The sequence below is a fragment of the Dendrobium catenatum genome, unplaced genomic scaffold, assembly GCF_001605985.2.
Source record: "Dendrobium catenatum unplaced genomic scaffold, ASM160598v2 fragScaff_scaffold_528, whole genome shotgun sequence".
Classification (NCBI taxonomy): Eukaryota; Viridiplantae; Streptophyta; class Magnoliopsida; order Asparagales; family Orchidaceae; genus Dendrobium; species Dendrobium catenatum.
This window is the reverse complement of record NW_021318990.1, coordinates 138,130-157,078: the sequence shown is the minus strand read 5'-3', so window position 1 is coordinate 157,078 and position 18,949 is coordinate 138,130. Positions and strand designations below refer to the sequence as shown.

The 18,949-nt window shown below is 34.4% G+C and overlaps 1 protein-coding gene across 8 annotated transcripts; it reads right to left on the bottom strand.

The window, feature by feature from the left end:
- Window positions 1–1,900: 1,900 nt before the first annotated feature.
- On the bottom strand, window positions 1,901–18,633 carry LOC110101108 (starch synthase 1, chloroplastic/amyloplastic-like). Of its 8 annotated transcripts, XM_028694639.1 has the most exons (12): window positions 18,305–18,630; window positions 9,367–9,746; window positions 8,996–9,073; window positions 8,782–8,906; window positions 3,951–4,032; window positions 3,692–3,865; window positions 3,479–3,560; window positions 3,264–3,391; window positions 3,129–3,191; window positions 2,951–3,040; window positions 2,334–2,497; window positions 2,190–2,226 (listed from the first exon to the last, which is right to left on the bottom strand). In XM_028694639.1, exons 1-12 carry the CDS (start codon window positions 18,510–18,512, stop codon window positions 2,205–2,207), a joined length of 1,596 nt encoding a protein of 531 aa, XP_028550472.1. In that variant the 5' UTR covers window positions 18,513–18,630; the 3' UTR covers window positions 2,190–2,204. The 8 variants fall into 8 exon arrangements, with proteins under 8 accessions (XP_028550475.1, XP_028550473.1, XP_028550472.1 ...); XM_028694642.1 differs by lacking the exons at window positions 2,190–2,226; window positions 2,334–2,497 and adding an exon at window positions 1,901–1,960 and having other exon boundaries at window positions 18,305–18,629; XM_028694640.1 differs by lacking the exon at window positions 2,334–2,497 and having other exon boundaries at window positions 2,155–2,226; window positions 18,305–18,629.
- Between the last annotated feature and the right edge of the window lie 316 nt (window positions 18,634–18,949).

The window sequence follows — 18,949 nt, the reverse complement described above, 5'->3', positions numbered from 1 at the left end:
TCTAATAAAAATCAACAAAAAATAGGTAAGCTCATAAGAGAGATAGTGGTTACAAAAATTAAAAAATTTAAAATCATATCACCCTCATGGGAGAGAGAAAGGTAGAGAGAGAGAGGAGAGAGAGAGAGAGAGAGAGAGAGAGAGAGAGAGAGAGAGAGTGAGGAAAGAGGGCTATAAGCTAACAAGTATAAAATAACAAAAAGTTGCTGGTAAAAAAATGGCAATAGATAGAGAGAGAGTAGAAAGGAGAGAGACAGTGACTTTTTTTTTTATTTTCTTCAATGAATGACTAATTTTATATGGAATTTTTTTTTTTTTTTTTGGGGGGGGGCCCTAAATTCGCCTTTGGGCATAACAAGGTGCTGGTGGTCCGAGAATCATAGTCACATAACAGTGGTATGAGGATCGTAGTCGGACGACGAAGATAGGAAGTACCATAGTCGACGGCCAACTGATGTCAAATGGACCATAATCGACAGAAGGTCCGATGGTGGTGGCCAGGTGGAAGTCAGACGACGATGGTCAAGCAGAGCCTCAGTGATAGCAGTGGACGAACGTTAGATGGTGATGGTCGAGCAGAGGTCTAATAGTAGTGACAAGTTTGAAGCCTGACAAAAACGGCCAACTTGAGGTTTAGCAACAGTGTAAAGGTGTATGTCCAATGATGATTGACTTGTGAAAGTCCAATGGCAAGGAGGGTTCACCAGTGGTGATTCTTAGGTAGAGCTCCAATACTCTTCAAGCTACAAAACTCTCTTGAATATATAATCCAAGGTCTCAGCCCCCGCACCATCATGTAAAGAGTAGAGACTTATAAATTTTTGGGAGTGACATTTTTCGTAAACATGGAGAAGATCTAGAGCAAATTCGAAGTGTTACATCGAATGGCCTACATTGTTTCCCTCAATCATAGTCTTTGTACAACTTTTATTTGCCTAAATGGTGACGGAATCAAGCGATCTTGGGCTCGTTGAATTCGTCTCGTTGAGACGCTCGATTCGACTATGAGCATGCCATATTCAAATATCATTTGATCATCCAATTAGAGGTTTGAAGCTTTCAAATATGCTTTAGGCCATTGTTTTGGGCCTATTTAGGCTTGGATTTGACCAATTTTTGGGTCATTGAATTTGTCTTGTCGAGTCATTTAGTTTGATTATAAGTTTGCTGAGATTGGAGTTCGAATGATCCCAAACTTAATTTTGAAAGTTTCTAATTCAAAAATACCTCGAGATTCGTGCCTACTCTGGGCAATTTTTTGTGATGCATCAAACAATCTCAAAATAATTTGATGATTTAATAATGATAAGATTTTATGAAGATTTGACCATTAATCAAATTTGATATAAAGAAATTTGAAATGCACACAATAAAAGCACTGCAACATAATGTTTTTGAAGTAAAATCTATAAAAAAATGTTCTAGATGTTTTTGAAGTCAAATCCATTAAAAATGTTCTAGATGTTTTTGAATGCATTCTCATAAATTTTCAGTTGATTTAAATATTTCTATATCATGAGATTGATGGATCATTTGTCCCAATAGTCCAAACCATCCATCATGGTATAACTTTTTATGCTTGATGTATGATAAAATCTTCATGAAATTTCATATATATATATATATATATATATATATATATATATATGAATGAAATGTGATTAGAGTTTGGTTTTGAGCACTAAACAAGAAAAATATTTGCAATGATACATCATGAACCTCAACATCAATACATACCTAAGCATTAGTACACAGAATATTTCCATCACAAGACCAATATTATCAATATCCCCAAGTTCTTAACCAAATTGACCGAGGTTAACATGGATAACAACACTTCAACAACGAAACTACTTTCATGAAGAAATTAGAAGCATATACAACAAAGAATTTAATTTATGTTACCTCAGAGATTCTACCATGTGTTGCAAGAGAAACTATTTAAAGTCCCACTGTTTGCCTGGAGAAATTTAGATGAAACTTACGGACACTGTATAAAAGAATTTTTCCATTTATCTCTGAGTCAGCAGATAAATTTGCAGCTGAACATCCCTTTTGTAAGAGAGGATGAACTAGAGCATGGCAAGACATCCAAAAATAACTAGGAATATGCACATAGGTTTCCGTGTTGATTTTATAATGCATTAGAGAATACTAATTAGGATCATATTACACCCATCTAATTTCCCAAAGCCATCTTCCCTTCAAGAATAAATTACTTGAACTCTGTCAACATAAATCAGCAAATTATACACCTATAAACCGCAAATATTACCAGTTAAGAAAATTAAGATTGAATTAGAAAATAGCAAAAGATCCGATAAAAATAGTACCTTATTAAAAATATAGTATTATTTGGTGTAAAGCACATATTAGGAACAGATGTATCATTAGCAAATAATCTTCCATTAAATATTTTCCTTAGTACTAGAAATAATCTGCAAGGATGTATGCAAGCATATTTCTTTACCAAGTCATTGATAAAGCCCAATGAAACCTATAAAATCAAAATATTAAAGGATATACAATATATAAAAGAATAAGATAAAGCGAACCATCAAAAGTGAATCATTTAGAAATTGCTAAGAATATGAGAATGATAGCTAGCAGTTTAGCCACTGCTTGATTTAAGTAAATAACATCTTGCAAGGAACCTATCCAAGTGTGTTATAGTAGCCTACACTTTTTGCTGCAAAAGAAACAACTGAAGATAAAATAAGTTCAATAATAAATCGAATAAACTAGTATAGGTCTTTGATAATGCAAGACTGCTCAATCATCTACTATGTAATTAATAAAATGAGGCTCTGGCTGAAATCGAGACAAAAATATAATCGGAAATGAACTTTTGGCCACGTATTTCTTATTTTCAGAAAATGAATCATAGCTGGATGAAAATCAATTAGGTGTTAGATGCTACTTTAGGATTTAATGGGTTTAAACGACTTACAAATTGGATGTCATGTTGCAAGAGCTCTGGGATAGCCATCATGATCAGATCAGTGCCCTTTTGGTAGTCCAATCTCCCAATGAAACCAATCTAGCAAGTCCGATGACATAAATTCAAATCAAAGATTAAAAGAATAGTGTTTAAAGAAAAAGAATATGAATAAAGAGTTTCTACTAACCACTGGGCATTCTGACCTTATGGCAAACCCTAGTTCCTTCTGCAATGCAGCCTTGCATTTTGCCTGCAATCGGATGTCATGATGAGTAGAGAGCTGTCTGTAAATTAGACATTAAGAATTAATGAAGCAACATACAAAACTAGAACTTTGCATACAGAGTAGTGAACCCACTTTTCCGGAGAGATTGTCAATAGAGTAGTGAAAGGGGATGTGTTTGTCAGAAGCTGGATCCCATTCATCAATATCAATACCATTTGTTATTCCTGGTAATGAAGAAAAGTTCAAATGAAATCATGTTCCTTACCTTAAACCATCAACTGAACAAAGAGCACACGGAAAGAAAAAGTCACCATTTAGAACACTCTTTCGGTTACTTAACAAGTCTTGAAGGCCGCATCCACCTTCACCAGTTGTTATCTCCCATGCATAACCCTGTCATTAGATGCCCAAATTTATATAAACATAACAAAATTATCTATTTCGGTTGGACATATTCAGACCAAAAAAATATCTTTTGTTGAGCTAAATAGGAGAAGCCTTTTAAAACAATATGCTAAACTCACCTGGCTTACTGTAACTATACGATCAACTGTGACAATAGCGCCCTTCAGAATATTTACAGTTTCACCCTTGTCCAGTGCATGGGTTCTGGCCCATGTGGGAAAGACCCATTCTACAGCCCCATACCAATCAGGTGGCAACCCCAACTTGTGGTACGTAGCTGCTGGCTCCACTCCCTTGCATTGAAAGCATGAAGTAGGTCAAATGTTAAGCTAGAATATATATGCCATCTATAGATGAAAGCATACAATGTGACTATACCTGATGTGCTAAGTTGTGTATGACAAGAATGCTGCGGGCATCTTTATAAACACCATGAGGACGATATTTTGCGGCCAAAAGCCTGAAGAGCAAGACAAATAAAAAGTTGGACAAGTTTGACAAATAAAGTAGCTGGAAATCATTAAATCAACAAGTAAAATAGCACAATTAAGCAAACTTGCATATGACCAAAGGTAGATGAGAAACGTTAAAAATCTATAAAGAGACATTAATTTACAATATTAGCTTTTATCTTGAACAAATAATTATCCTCCTATGAGCACCCATCCAAATAAAGGCACTTCAAGTTGTCAAAAATTCAAGAAAATCAGAAGCAGAGATTCGAAAAGGAGATAAAGAAAGAATTTAGAATTTAGATCATGGAAATTTACTCTAACAATTATTTGTAGTGTTCATTGGGGTTACAAGCTTATACAAGACAAATAATTACAGTTAAGTACAGCTATACTCTAACTGACATAACAACCTCAAACATTCCAAGCTCAACTCCAATTACAAGTGGTGTTCTGCTTGCTTAACCGTGCCCGTCTTCAGTTCTGCATCAAGTAGTTTGGAAATTTCATCCATTTCGGTTGTTTTCTTTTTCTTCCTTGCTTATTTCCCATCACATTTTGCAATATCGCATCATTACCCTTACAATCAAAAGAAACCTTGTCCGCAAGGTCAAAATCAGGATATGATGACTATAATTCATCCACAAATACCTAAAAGGCATCATTGGTCAATAATCCATCCGATTGAAGTAAAACTTGTATTAATGCTTTGTTTTCATTCATAACCATTCTCTGTTGAAGCACTTTTAATGGCACAACAAAAAGCCATCCAAATATAAATTGTGCTAGTAATGCTGCTACATGCAATTTAGAGTTTTTGAGGTGAGATGCATGAAAAACAAGATGAATTGTAGCTGCTTCCAGTTGCTCAATTTTATATGCTACTGTACCTACCTTCTTATGACATGAAACGGCAAGTAATAATGTTGATTCAGCTTAGCAAAAGGATGACCAATTAATGAAATCCGTTTCTATGATAGCAACTTTACTAAAAAAAAGATAACAATAGAAAATTATTTTCCTCAATATTTGATGACAAAATTTATTGAAGAACGAAAATATTTAAAGAAAGAAATGGTGCTCACAATGAAAGCACCAATAATAGGTACTCATTAAAAAAAAAGTCACTTTGAGCTACCGAAACTCAAGCAAAACCAAAAGGATGAAAAAATAATTTAGAACAGGAAAATTAACTCTAAGCTTCCCTGCCAGCTTTGAATCTTTATTTATAGTGTTTGCTGAGGTTATGTGCTTAAACAAGCTAAATAATTATAGTTGAGCATGACTTCACTCACAACCTCACATGTTCAAGCTCGGCTCCAATTATTGGCTGTGGTCTGCTTAGTTGACCATGTATTGCTTCAAATAGTTTGGAAATCCTTCATTTAGTGTGGTTGTTCTTTAATTTTTTTTTGCTTAGTTCCCAGCACATTTTACAATATCACATCATTACAGTCACCATTAAAAAGGACCTTGTCCACAATGTCGAAATCAGGATACAATGATTGTATTTGATTCACGAATACCCAAGAGGAATCTCAGCCAGCAATCCATCTCACTAAGTTATAACTTGGACAACTGCTTTGTTTGCCTTCGTAACCGTTCCAAGCTGAAGCATTTTTAATGGCTTAACCAAATGATGCCAAGCTATAAAAATGTCCTGGTAATGTTGCTGGACGCAATTTATAGTCTTCAAGAGACAATGCATCATGGATGAAAAACATGATGAGCTTTAACAATTTACCGTAGCTCAATTTTATATGCTACCATGCATACCTTGAGTGGCCCATAATAGCGTCAATTGAGAAAAGGATGACCAATTAAAGAAGTCTTTCTATAAGGTTTTAACTTAACTATACTTAAATTACCAACAAGAAACTGTTTTTCAACACAATTTCTATCAGCCAACTGCTTCATGTCGTTCTGTGTGTTAGTTAGGTTAAGATGGAATTGCTAAAGAACTTAGTCGCACCCTCTTAATACTTCATCTACAGTCTCAATATTTGAGGAGTGTCATATTTGTTGCTGTTATTGGCTCCATCAACAAAATCACCAATAATGGCTATCCGTTTGGATAAAGGAACTTAAAGCTACCAAAACATCAGGAAAAAAAAAAAGTTGAAATGTCAGGATAGGGGAAGAAGAAAGAATTTAGAACTAGAAAATTTACTCTAAGCTGTCCTACCTGTTTTGAATCTTCAATTATAGTGTCTGCTGAGATTACAAGCATAAACAAGCTAACTGGTTATAATTAAGTACCGTTGTACTCTAACTATCATAATAACCAAGCTCAAGTCCAATTATTAGTTGTGTTCTCCTGGCTTGACTGTGCTTCGATTTAGCAATTGCTTCAACTAGTTTGGAAATCTATACTCGATTGTAGCTGTTTCCTTATTCTATCTTGCTTATCTGCCAGCACATGTTGCGATATCACATCACTCATCTAACCTCAGATAATGCTAGGCAAAAAGTACATGTTGCCACGTGCTAGAAGTATTAATAAAGAGAGTGGCAGGATGTGGAGCAATATAACATCATTTTGTATCAAATGCAGGGTGCTTGTGATGTGAAACAAAAATGAAGCAGGAATTGCATAAAAATTAATAAAAGTGGTTTAAGCTCTGCAAATTATTAAACAATGCTTCACAAAGAGGAATTCTAGGAATTACTTGATTTTGATTTCTAAATAGCAAATAGTTATAATATAGAGTGGCAGAATATGTAAGACAAGAGGGGAGGTGGCAAAAGGTTATAACATCCTTTATTTGAATTCCCAAAATATATGAAGAATTTGGCAAAGGGGGGGACGCCAAAGGAGGGGGTTTGGGTGAGTTTAGGTTCAATGTATGTGGATTAATTTAATTAATCCCAATCAAATCAGATTTTTAATTGATTGGGGATGTAATTAATTTCCAAAAGGGATAAGGGAGATTAGGAATTAATTTGAAATTAAACTCTAATTGAATTTAAAATTCAAATACCTTCCTAAATTGGAAACAATTAGTTTAGGAAAGTAATCCTTTTGGAGGGAATTGAGAAGAGGGAACCGGCAGCTAGAGCTTGGGGTTGGTTTAGCCGGCGGCAAGAGGGGAGGGCTAGGTGGGTCGGCGGTAAAGTGGAGTTTGGATGAGGGTGGACGATGGGTGGTGATGGCCTAAGGAGAGGCTGGCGGGTGAGGGGACTTGGAGGAACTTGGCCGGCGGTGGGGTGGGGAAAAAGGTGGCCGACGGTGTATGAAGGGGAGATAGATTCAAAGATTAGGGAAAAAGAAAAGAATGAACCGCGAGCCCGGAATCCACCGACAGCTAACGGGTGATGCACTCCCTATCATAGGGTTTCCTCTCTAGAACTCTCAACTAGAAGAAGAGAACAAAAGCTGAAATTTTATTGCATCAATCATCCCCTCAATACAAAGTCTAAGACCTCTATATATAGGCCTCTACAAAAAAGAAAACTCAAAAACAAAAATGCCCTCCGGGCAACAACTCACTAAACTCCCTCATAGGGGTATAATGGTTAAACAAAAACAAATAATAATAATACTAATACAATAATATAAAATAACTCATAAATAGATGCTCCTGATCGTGGCCGTCGATATGAGATGTCTCGTGTGATAGACGCGCTAGAATCTCCTGTTGTGTCCTCATCAGCTTAAAAGATAATTCCAACAATAATTTTATGAAATAATCACTAAGTTTTGCAAAGGAGCGGGCCAACAAGCTAAACTACAAAATAAAGTCATTAAAGGAAAACCATTTCCATTTTATTTAAAATGAGATCAAAGAGCCATTTATATACCAGTTACAAAATAAAGGAAAAAGGAGGGAAGGAACAAGCCAACAATTAAAAAAAAATTATGACATTAATATTTTATTCATTACAAATGGCTTGAAAACATGCTTGGCCGAATGGAAATTAACATAAAATAACTAGTCATTGCTTGGTAACTTGCGTTCTTCCTCCTTGGTCAAGCAACACAAGCCATCATGTTTGAAAATAGAAATTGTTGCAATCTGGCAAAATTCTAGGAGGCTTCAAATGTTCTCCGTAAAAATTCCGAACATAAAATTTGAAAATGCAAATTACCTCTCAAACATTCCTTGTTTGTCCTATACATGATAGTAATTGAAATTTGAAAATGCAAATATCATTTCCTTATTTGGCCGAATGTTGCATGGAGAGATAGACTTCATTTTTAATTTTAATGTAAATATGATGTTAATATATTTAAAAACTCAAAATGATTTTAATAATTTAATAAAACTCTCATAATACTTATAGTCAAGCAAATTAAATGTTTTCCAAGTTCTCAAAATAATTTCATGATTTTGTTCTACTTCAAGTATAGTACAATATCAACCACAGAAAAGCTGTGTTTATGGTGACCACATTACCTCCACCCTTGTGTGTAAAAAGCATTCCAACAAAATAATTTAGGGGCTTTCATGGTTGAAAAGCTATAAGCAATTATTAAGTCAATGGCCAATTAATCATATGGTTGAGTTTATCAAAAATATACACATCCTATGTCATATCCACCTCAAAATAATATGTCATATCCACTTCAAAACAAAACCAAGTTAAATACATATGAAACTGTCAAAACCTGCAAGCTAAAAATATAGTCCTGATGCCTAGATTATACGAGTAAAACGGATCCAGGGAAAATGGTATTTGTGCATCAGGGTCTACAATGAGAATTCATTATAAACTAAAGACACTTTTATCATAAAAAGCATCGTTTTACCACATACAATGGGACAAGACCAGCATGCCAATCATTAACGAGGAAGAAGCAGTTCTGTCCATAAGTATAGCCCCCTAAAGGTAGTACTAAGGGAGCCTCACAAGCAGCATGGCATAGAATTGTGAACCTAAACTGCTTAGTCAAAACAAAAGAATCAGCACACTGAAAATATCTACTATAAAATCCAAAGCAAAAACTCCATAATGAATAGAATGAGATACCTGATTGTCTCCAAAAGCACCATTTTCATCACCATATGGGTTCCCAGGTCTGTGATAAGAAGGATGGTCTACAAAAACCTGAACAATAAATTATGAGACAAAGTAACATAAAAATTTACATTAAGCAGACGGTAAAAGGATATACTAAAGCAAATTACAAACAATAAGCAAAATATAAAAATCCAGATAGTTGGCATGGTAATAGCAATTATACATTTCTCAATTGAATGAGAATGAAGAAACAGTGAAAGTTCCAACAAAAAACTGAGAGTTTGGAAAAGTTAACAAATAGAACGGCCAAAACATATATATATATATATATATATAACATATGAAAATGAAATATTGAAAGATGGAGGAAAGACAATTACCCAATCAACACCAGCCCTGTACTCATGAAAAAAACCAACCTCTGGCTGATCTCCGAAGCAAGGAACCTTTATTCGGACACCAGTATCAAAAGAAGCTGCATATTTTTTGTCTGAGACGCCATTCAAATATCTTGGAGACACTACCATCACACGGTGACCACGAGCAGCAAACGCAATGGGTAAAGAACCACAAACATCCGCAAGGCCACCTGTTTTCGAATAAGGAGCAGCTTCGGAAGTTACAAAAATAATGATACGCTGCACAATAGTGTGCTTCTTGTCTTCACTACTTTCCCTTTCGTCTAGTTCAATAGTAGTAAAAGTTTCAGTTGCAGTGCCAGCATCATCAGCAGCGCTTGGAATGTAAACTTCAACGTTCCCTATACATTTAGTTGGATTCTTCTAAAAGCAAGTTTGACAAAATTACCAAAACAATTAAGAATCAAACATAGGACGTTGATAGAAAGTTTCAAATGTGCTGCAAACCAAACAATCGTGATGGATACTGAGGTCAAAGAAAAGATGGAAAATTTGAAGAAACTTCCCTTTATTTGATATTTTTGTACAAAATTGACAATAATTTTAAAACATTGTAAACAAGGATAATAGTTTATTATTTGTGAATAAAACAACTAAGATTCCTAAAAACTTGGCATATAGGATAAGGGTCCTTAAAATTCCAAGAAACATGTCTGGGTTATTTGTAACTCTGGCATTACTAACAGAATTTGTTATGAAAGCATGTACTACTATCAAGGTTCTTATATGAAACCAAAGCATGCATAACAAGATTGTAAGAAAACACTTCCTTCCTTTGCACATCCTCTACATATTAGGTAACCAGATAACAAGCATGAACAGTAGCTTGCTGGCAATGAGCTAAACTCATCCATGCACTCACACCATGTTTGAGTTCAAAGCTCATAACAACCCACAATTTTGCTCTTGAACCATGCATTGATATCATGGTTATTTATGAAACCCAAATATTAATGATACGATTTTCAACAACATCATCCTCCGTCCACACATCCCAAGCACTTTTGGTGAAGAGTTTGAATGAATGTTGACTTGAGCATTTTAAAAAAGATTAAAGCTAGATGGGGAAAGATGTATGTAATGCTTAGGAAATAAGTGAGGTAGTTAATTAGTTTCGGGAGATGGGAAATTGATGTTGGAGAACAGAAAGACAAAAAGCTTCATGGGAAAATGAAAGGTTAATGTAATGGAAAGTAATTAATTTTATTAGATGATTTCAATTCAATTAATTAGGTTGGTATGTGTGGAGGCAAGTCAATGACGGAAATGGTTCTAATTTGACTTTGGAAATATGGTAGGCTTTTAAGTGGGGTTGAGAATGGAAAGGGCTTATTGCAGGCTTGGAAAGGTATTGCAGATTAGTAAGAAAGGGAAGAACTTAAGAAAAAACTTAAGAAACAACAACGAGACGTAAACTTGTTTGAAACAGCTAAAGGATGAAGAGAACTTAAACTGCAATTAAATGTGAAGGAGAGTCAGAACAACATATTAGGAACATCGTGTCCAAATCTCATCATAATCAAGATTGATTTGATATGGAAACTAAAGAAAATAGACAGCACATTAAAATATCAATAATAGCAAAAGAGAAATTTTTTTGCACGAAGCTTGATTGAACTCTACATGCCACAAAATTTGGAGGTGTTTGGATATAATGTTAGAAATGTTGTTACCAAATCTTGTAATATTATGAGAAGGTTTGATTAGGAAAACAACAAGCTTTCAAAAAAAAATTTGAAAATCACGCGAAATAAGATTCAGCAAAAAGCTATTTCAAATCCTAGGAACCATATTGACTTTAATACCAAAATGATAAACTGAACGAGAAGAGTGGGAATAAAACCCAAAATATGAAGGAAAAAATAAAGAGTAGGTTTAACAGATAAAATATCTTAAACTTGAGCAAAGAAAATGGTCCTCATGCATGATTTAAATCTTGGAAGCACTTACCTTCATGGGGAGCAAGGCACCACACTACCACAGAAGAATGATACAGGGGCCAACCAAATTTCCAAATGAAAATTTTCATTCAAATGTTAAACAAACACTAAAAAGAAACCCTAACTCATAAGTATATAAAACGAGCACATAGGGAATAAAAAGTAACGTACCTTTGTATTACCAAACACAGACACATGGAAATTTAAAATGGATAAGTAAATAAAAATAAACTCTGAAAAATATGTAAATAAATCAAAAAGTTTTAAGAGTACAAAGGAAATGGGTTAGATACTGATATGCTTCTTGATTTAATCAAGAAAGATAGGACACATTTTGAGTAAGAGGAGACTCCAAGAGGAAAAAGAAGAAAAAAATGAGAAGAAGTGGGAGAGAAAACTAGAATTTCATTTCCGTAGCTTAAATTACAGTTGTCTAAATAATAATAAATTCAATACTTGTATAAGTGAAAAGAATGAGAGCCAGTTGTAATAAATTAGTTCACAAAAATAACCCAAATGTTATAATTTTAACCAAGTGTATACGCTATAAAGTTTGAATTGTTGTCATGAGCTTATTCTTTTGATTTATCGATCCAATCTTCTCCTTGATTTTGTATTGTATTTGCATCCAGAGAAATGCATTGGTGCTTAACACTCCCGTCCCCATCAAAACTAACCTTGCCCCCAAGGTTAAGGGATGGACAAGAAGAGGAGATAGCTAAAAAATCCTCCCAAGGGGCATCATTTAGAGCAGAATGTGCTCTTTGTAAAAGAACCTATTTAAAAGGTTATTCATATATTTTGATAATGCGGGTAGTGAGTATAGCATGAGGTAAGCTTAGTGGTTGGTTGTTATGGCTAAGAAGAGGAAGAGGTGTAATGGTAGGAGGAGTGCCAAAAAGAAGGATTGAGGTTAGAGATATGGAAGACTGGATGAATCTTACTTTCTGGAGGAAGATTTAATTGATATGTCAATCAAACCTGAAAGGGGCCAAAAAAATATTTGACTAGTTTGGAGTAGGTACGATTAACTACAATTTTTTTATGAAAAGGTTGTAATTTAACCAAAATCCAATCCCCTACTAACAATTGTAAATCACATAGATGACGATCAGCTATTAATTTCATTCTATGTTCGGATTGCTACATGTTATGGCCAAGATATTCAATTGAAGTTTCGAAGAATTGACATTTAGTCAGTTTCAAAAAGAGATGATTATAATGTAGGCTTTGAAAAATCAATTGGAGGTGATCCGCATGAAGAGATAGGGTACAACTATAGATGAGAATATCATCAAAAAAATTATGACGAACTTGTGAAGATAAGAACTAAAGACTTGATTCATTAAAGCCTGAAAAGTAGAGGTGCATTTGTAAGGCCAAAAGGCATTACTAAGAATTCACAATGACTTACATGTGCGTGGAAAGTTATTTTCTTGATGTCTTTTGAGAGCATTCGAACTTGATGATATCTGTAAAGGAGGTTAAGTTTAGAAAAGAAGGTTGCACAATGTAATTCGTCTAATAACTCGACCACTGTAGGGATTGAAAATTTATCTTTAATAGTTAGGGAATTAAGTGTGTGATAATCGACACATAAATGCCAAGTACCATCATGCTTCTTAACCAAGAGAACATGACTACAGAAAGGACTATGACTATGACGAATAATGTCTGATTGTAATATTTCTTTAACTAATTGTTTCATTGCGGCATTTTGAAAGTGAGGAAATCACAAATATTGATTGTTTTGGAAAGTGGAAGAAGTTTTATACATTGATCAATAGGATGTTGAGGTGGTAGGCCTTGTGTGAGGTAAAATAAATATTTAAATTGTAGTAATGTATCAAAAATAAAATAAGATAAAGTCTTAGTGATAGATGTAAGTGATTAATCAAGAGTTTTGGGAGGCTAACTGCCATTAAATGGAAGATGAGAATACAACAACAACAACAAGCCTTTATCCCACTAAGTGGGGTCGACTACATGAATCTTTTTTCTCCATTGTCCTGTTAAAAGTCAAATTCTCCTTTAAATCTAATAAAGAAAGATCATTTCTAATATTTTCTAATCAAGTTTTTTTAGGTCTAACACTACCTTTATTAACATAAGTCAAATCTAATATCTCTATTTTCCTAACCGGGTCATCGGAAGGCCATTGTTTTATGTGACCAAATCATCTAAGGCGACTCTATCTAATATTATCTTCCACTGGAGCTAATCTAACCTATTCACGTATATGCTCATTTCGTATCCTATCTCTAAGGGTAAAGCCACTCATCTACCTGAGCATCCTCATCTCTGCAACACTTAACTTAGTATTATGCTTCTCTTTTAATGGCCAACATTCGACACCATAAAGCATTGCAGGTCTCACCACCATCTTATGGAATTTTTCCTTAAGTTTGAGGGGTACTTTTCTATCACACAACAAACCCGATGCATTCCTCCACTTCAACCATCCAACTTGAATTCTACTGATAATATCCCCATCTATTTCACCATCACTCTGAACAATAGATCTAAGATATCTAAAATGTGTACTCTTATTAATGACATGATCGCCCAAAGTCACAATCCCCTCACTAGGTCTATTACTATTAAAATTATACTCCATATATTTCGTTTTAGATCTACTCAAGCGAAAACCTTTAGACTCTAAGGTTGACCTCTATAATTCAAGTTTACCTTCAACTCCTTCTCTAGTCTTATCAACAAGAAGAATATCATCAGCAAAACGCATATGCCAAGGTACATCCTCTTGCAAATGTTTAGTGAGAACACCAATGACTAAAGCAAAAAGATATGGGTTTAAGCCTGATCCTTGATGTAATCCAACCTAAATAGGTAAATACTTGGTCAAACCACCTTGTGTTTGAACACAAGTAATAGCTCCTGCATACATATCTTTAATGATTTGAATATAAGCATTATTAACTCCTTTCTTTTCAAGAACTCTCCACAGCACTTCTCTTGGAACTTTATAATATGCTTTTTTTAAATCAATGAATATCATATGTAGATCCTCCTTATTCTCTCTATATTTCTCCATCAAACCTCTTAATAAATGTATGGCTTCCATAGTAGACCTACCGGGCATGAATCCAAATTGATTTTGAGAAATATTAGTATCACGCTGCAACTTACGCTCCATAACTCGCTCTGATAGTTTTAAAGTATGACACATTAACTTAATTCCTCTATAACTCACACAATCTTGTGCATCACCTTTATTCTTAAAAATAGGAATTTAATATACTCATTCTCCACTCATCTGGCATCTTTTGTCTTCAAAACAGAATTAAAAAGTTTAGTAAGCCAAGAAATTCCTTCATCTCCTAAGCATTTCCACATCTCTATTGGAATATCATCAGGTCCAACAGTTTTTCCACCCTTTATTTTCTTTAAAGCCACTCTAACATCGATTTACTAATACGCCGATAAAAATAAAAATCTTTATTTTCATTGAGAGTGCTAAGGTCACTACAGTCAATCATATTGTCATATTCTTCATTAAAAAATTTAGCAAAATATCTCATCCACCTTTGTTGAATATCTTCTTCTAAGAAAAATACTTTTTGATCTTCATCCTCACAGAAGATGAGAATGAAAGGTAAAAATATGTATCAATGAATAATATGGTATTAAAGCACGAAATTGATGCAAAAATATAGGATCAACAATTAATTGTAGTTCTCTATGAAGAATGATGTTGCAAATTTGATCAGAAAATTGCATGGTGAGGTCCCAGTAATTAATTAAAATTGAGCCTAATGATTGAAGCCATTACATACCTAAGATCCCCTTGCATAGAGAGAATGAATAAATAAAAAAGGTTGGATACCCTTGTATGTTTATTGCAACTTGGGAACACTTTGAATTGCAAAGAAGTAAATTATCATTTCCAATGGAAACATTAAATTATTTAATTGGTTTGGGGTGAAGGCCAAGTTCGGTAACGATGTTTTCATGAATAAAGTTATAACTGGTACCACTATCAATCAAAATATGAGAATTATGTTTATTAATATGACTGGTTAAACAAAAAAAATGTGCATTAAATTGTTTATCTTGAGCATATAAACTTATTTCCGGAGATAAAATTTGTGAATCAAGGTCATTAGGTGAATGTTGGTTGCCATCTATAGTATCAGAATCATCAGTGCCCATCAAGAGATAAAATTTATTAGGGCAATGGTGTTCATGGCTGAATTTTGAATCACAATTAAAACAAAGGCCTTTCTCATGATGAAATTAAGTTTCCAAAGAGCAAAGCTTGTGGATGTGTAGACTAGGTGGTTTTGAGGAGGAATTTGGTGAGGAAGTGCGGGTAGATGATTGGCCTATAGATATAAGAAGGGGGGTAGGTTTGTTTGGGATGAGCGATAGAAATAATTCCTCAATTGTGAGGAAGAAAGTGCATGAAAATCTTAAAATTTTTATTTGTGGCGGCAAACTAAATCCATGGCATCTAAATGAGTAATCAGTTTGGCTACTAAGTGTGCTCTACGCAATTCTTGTTTGAGACGATAAATAAAATAAATGATTAGGGTAGATTTAGAAAGAATAAGAATTTTAAATGCAAGATTTTTAAAAGTTGTTTGTTATTCAAGAACAAATGCTTGTTGTGTTAATTTTAAATTCAAGTTGTTTGTTATCATGTAAATCTTCATAGGAAGATATATCAAAACGTTGTTGTAATGATATCATAAATTCGGGCCAAGAAGAAATTTGGCCTTTCATGTGAATCCATTGATACCATGTAGTTGTGGATCTTTCAAGATAAAATAAAGTAATTCTTGCGAGGTGCTAATCTAGAATATTATGAAAATTGAAATATTCTTGCACTTTAAAATTTGGGGCAAATCCACTTGAGATGGAAATCTGGGGGCAAATCCCAAAATCCTGGTGGACGGTGTAGATTCTTGATGGGAAAAAAGGTGGACGATCCACATAGAGGATATAGAGACACATGCCAATGGAGCCCATATACGCTTGAAATTGTTATAATGCTATTCCGATGGAGGAAAATTGAGCAACCGCTTGTTGTAGATATTTTTGAATTTTCGAAAATTGTGACTCATGAGTGGATTGCATGGTATATAATGCTTCTACCAAGTATGCATTCTTCATCTTGAATTAATGTCCAAATATCCTTCAATGCTCGCTGAAACCATGTGGAGTTCCAATTAGAAAGGTGTCGTTGCCTAATTGAGGCATGAGATGAGCCAAGATATGGTGCTTGAACCAAGAACAGGTTCCGAAAAACACAAAACAGCAAGGAATTTCTTGGAGAATGGTGGTTAGGGTAAGAGAGAGCAGTAGCCTTTGTTAAAAAAATCTAGAACGAGAAACCAGATAGTGTCTTGAAAGAAGAAAGAATAATTTGCAATTTCAAGAAAGAATAATTTGCAATGATTGAACCGGTTTGATGGAAGCTCAAGTTTTTTTATGCCTGAGCTGGTTCTTGAGTGTTGAAAAGAATAATTGCTAGCAGATTTCTGAAGAATAGCAGCTGGAGGCAGCTTTTGGGATGAATTGGACTGGTTCTTGAAAGGTGAAGAATGGTTGAAGACCAGCGAAGATTACTAGTTGAAGACAATTGGTTAAGGCTGACAGATGAAGATGGCTGAGGGATTCCCTTCGAAACTGAAGATAGCAGGGCAGCTAGTTGTGGAGGAGAAGTGGGTTGGCTGCTGAAATAAATGCCAGGTGCGATGGAGACTGCTAGCTGGCAGGGGTGGGAGGTGGAGATGTGAATTTAGTCTCAACAAGAGGACAAATTTGATACGATTCTTGATTGAATCGAGAATGATAGGACACCTTTTGAGTAGGTGAAGACTCCTAAAGGAAGAAGAAGAGGAAAAAGAGAACAAGAGGGAGAGAAAACTTTACAGCAAGGAGGGTTTATTTATAAGCTTGCACAAGTAAAAAGAAATGAAAAAGTTATCTAAAATAATAATAAACTATTATGCAAATATAACCCTGATATTATAGGTTTATTTCTAATAAAATCATGAGTTGGTCCAATCCTTAAACCATTTTCTAGACCGGGTGTACACTATAAACTTTGAATTATTGTCTTGAGCTTGTTCTTTTGATTTGTGGATCCAATCTTATCCTTATTTTTTTTATAGTATTTGCATCCCGAGGAATGTATTAGTGCTTAACAAATACACTAATTAGTTCAAGCCCAAACGAGATACATCATTGATCAAGCATATTTTCAACCTAAAATCTTAAACATATGGTAGGTTTCTAAATATAGTTTTCAACTATCTTAAGTAGCACTAAATAAAAACTTTCATGTTCCTAAGTGAGATTTTTTCTGTAGCATCCATTACTACCCCTCAAATGAAAGTTTTTCAACATAAGTATTATTATAAACTAAGAGCTCACAAAACCATATGGAGACATCATGGGAATCGCCACTACTCTTGAACCTTACTCAACTACGAAAAAACTCAGCCAAGAGTCTTGGAAATCAAAAGTGTATGAATCACTCAATTTCAACCAAATTATTAGCTGTGATACCATCAGTTATAAAAAAAAAGAAACCTGGCCAGATAACATCAATGCTATAATCAATTTTCTACCCAAAAGATTAAGCATATGATGATGAGAACCAACCACTTAAAATTTCAACTCCAATATATTTTTAAATGTTGTATTAAAACTAAAATATATCACGTGGCTTAAAATTACAGCTTAAAGTGATATAATTATGAAACATTTTACGGCAGTTACATAAGAATAATACAATAAATCAGGCATCTTATCTTCCATTACAAATTTTTTTTAATGGAAAAAAGGGCGGGTACTTGCATTCCTATATCCACTCACGCTCTTATTAATAACTTCTTAAGAAAAAAAAAACACCATCTAAATCAACTGTTTCATTACGGTGGAGAGGCCCTTCCTTCTTGCCGTTCTCCACCGCTTTATCCTCCGAAGCTTACCTGGATCATCTGTTTCTTTGAACAGGAGCGACCTCCTCTTCTTATTCTTCTTCAAAACACATCTCATCGGCCGCAAGCACTCATAATTCCGGTATCTATGGCTGGGAAATCCGGCAGCTGCCAGTACTGCGACTCGGCGCCGCACCAGTGGGCCAGAGGGCGAGAGCGCAACAGAGAAATAGGAGTAGAACGGACGCAGAGCCTCCATTTAAATGGCGGAAAGCCGAGTGTGCGAGAAGATATTGGATGACCGCGTAGAGCAAATGCACAGCAGCATACAAAGTACACAATCTGCGCTCGATTTCGGCCTTAAGTTCTATGAACTGATCGGATGATCGGCGTTAAGTTCTTTTTATTTTTTATTTTTTAAGTGAGGTTTTGACGTTTTGTGCGAGCCGTTTTTTCTTTTTTTTTTTCGAATTTCATTCATTTACATAATTTTTAGAAAAAAAATTCTGGCCAAAATTTTTAATCTGCTGTGAGCACAGAAATTTTTTTAATGTTTTTTATAAGAAAATATTATACAAATTATTTATAAATTAAATTAATTTAAAATTTCTAAAATCATTATGATTAGTTTTATCAGAATTTTTTTTTTTTTTTTGGGAAATTGTTTTATCAGAATATTCAATCATAATTTTTTCA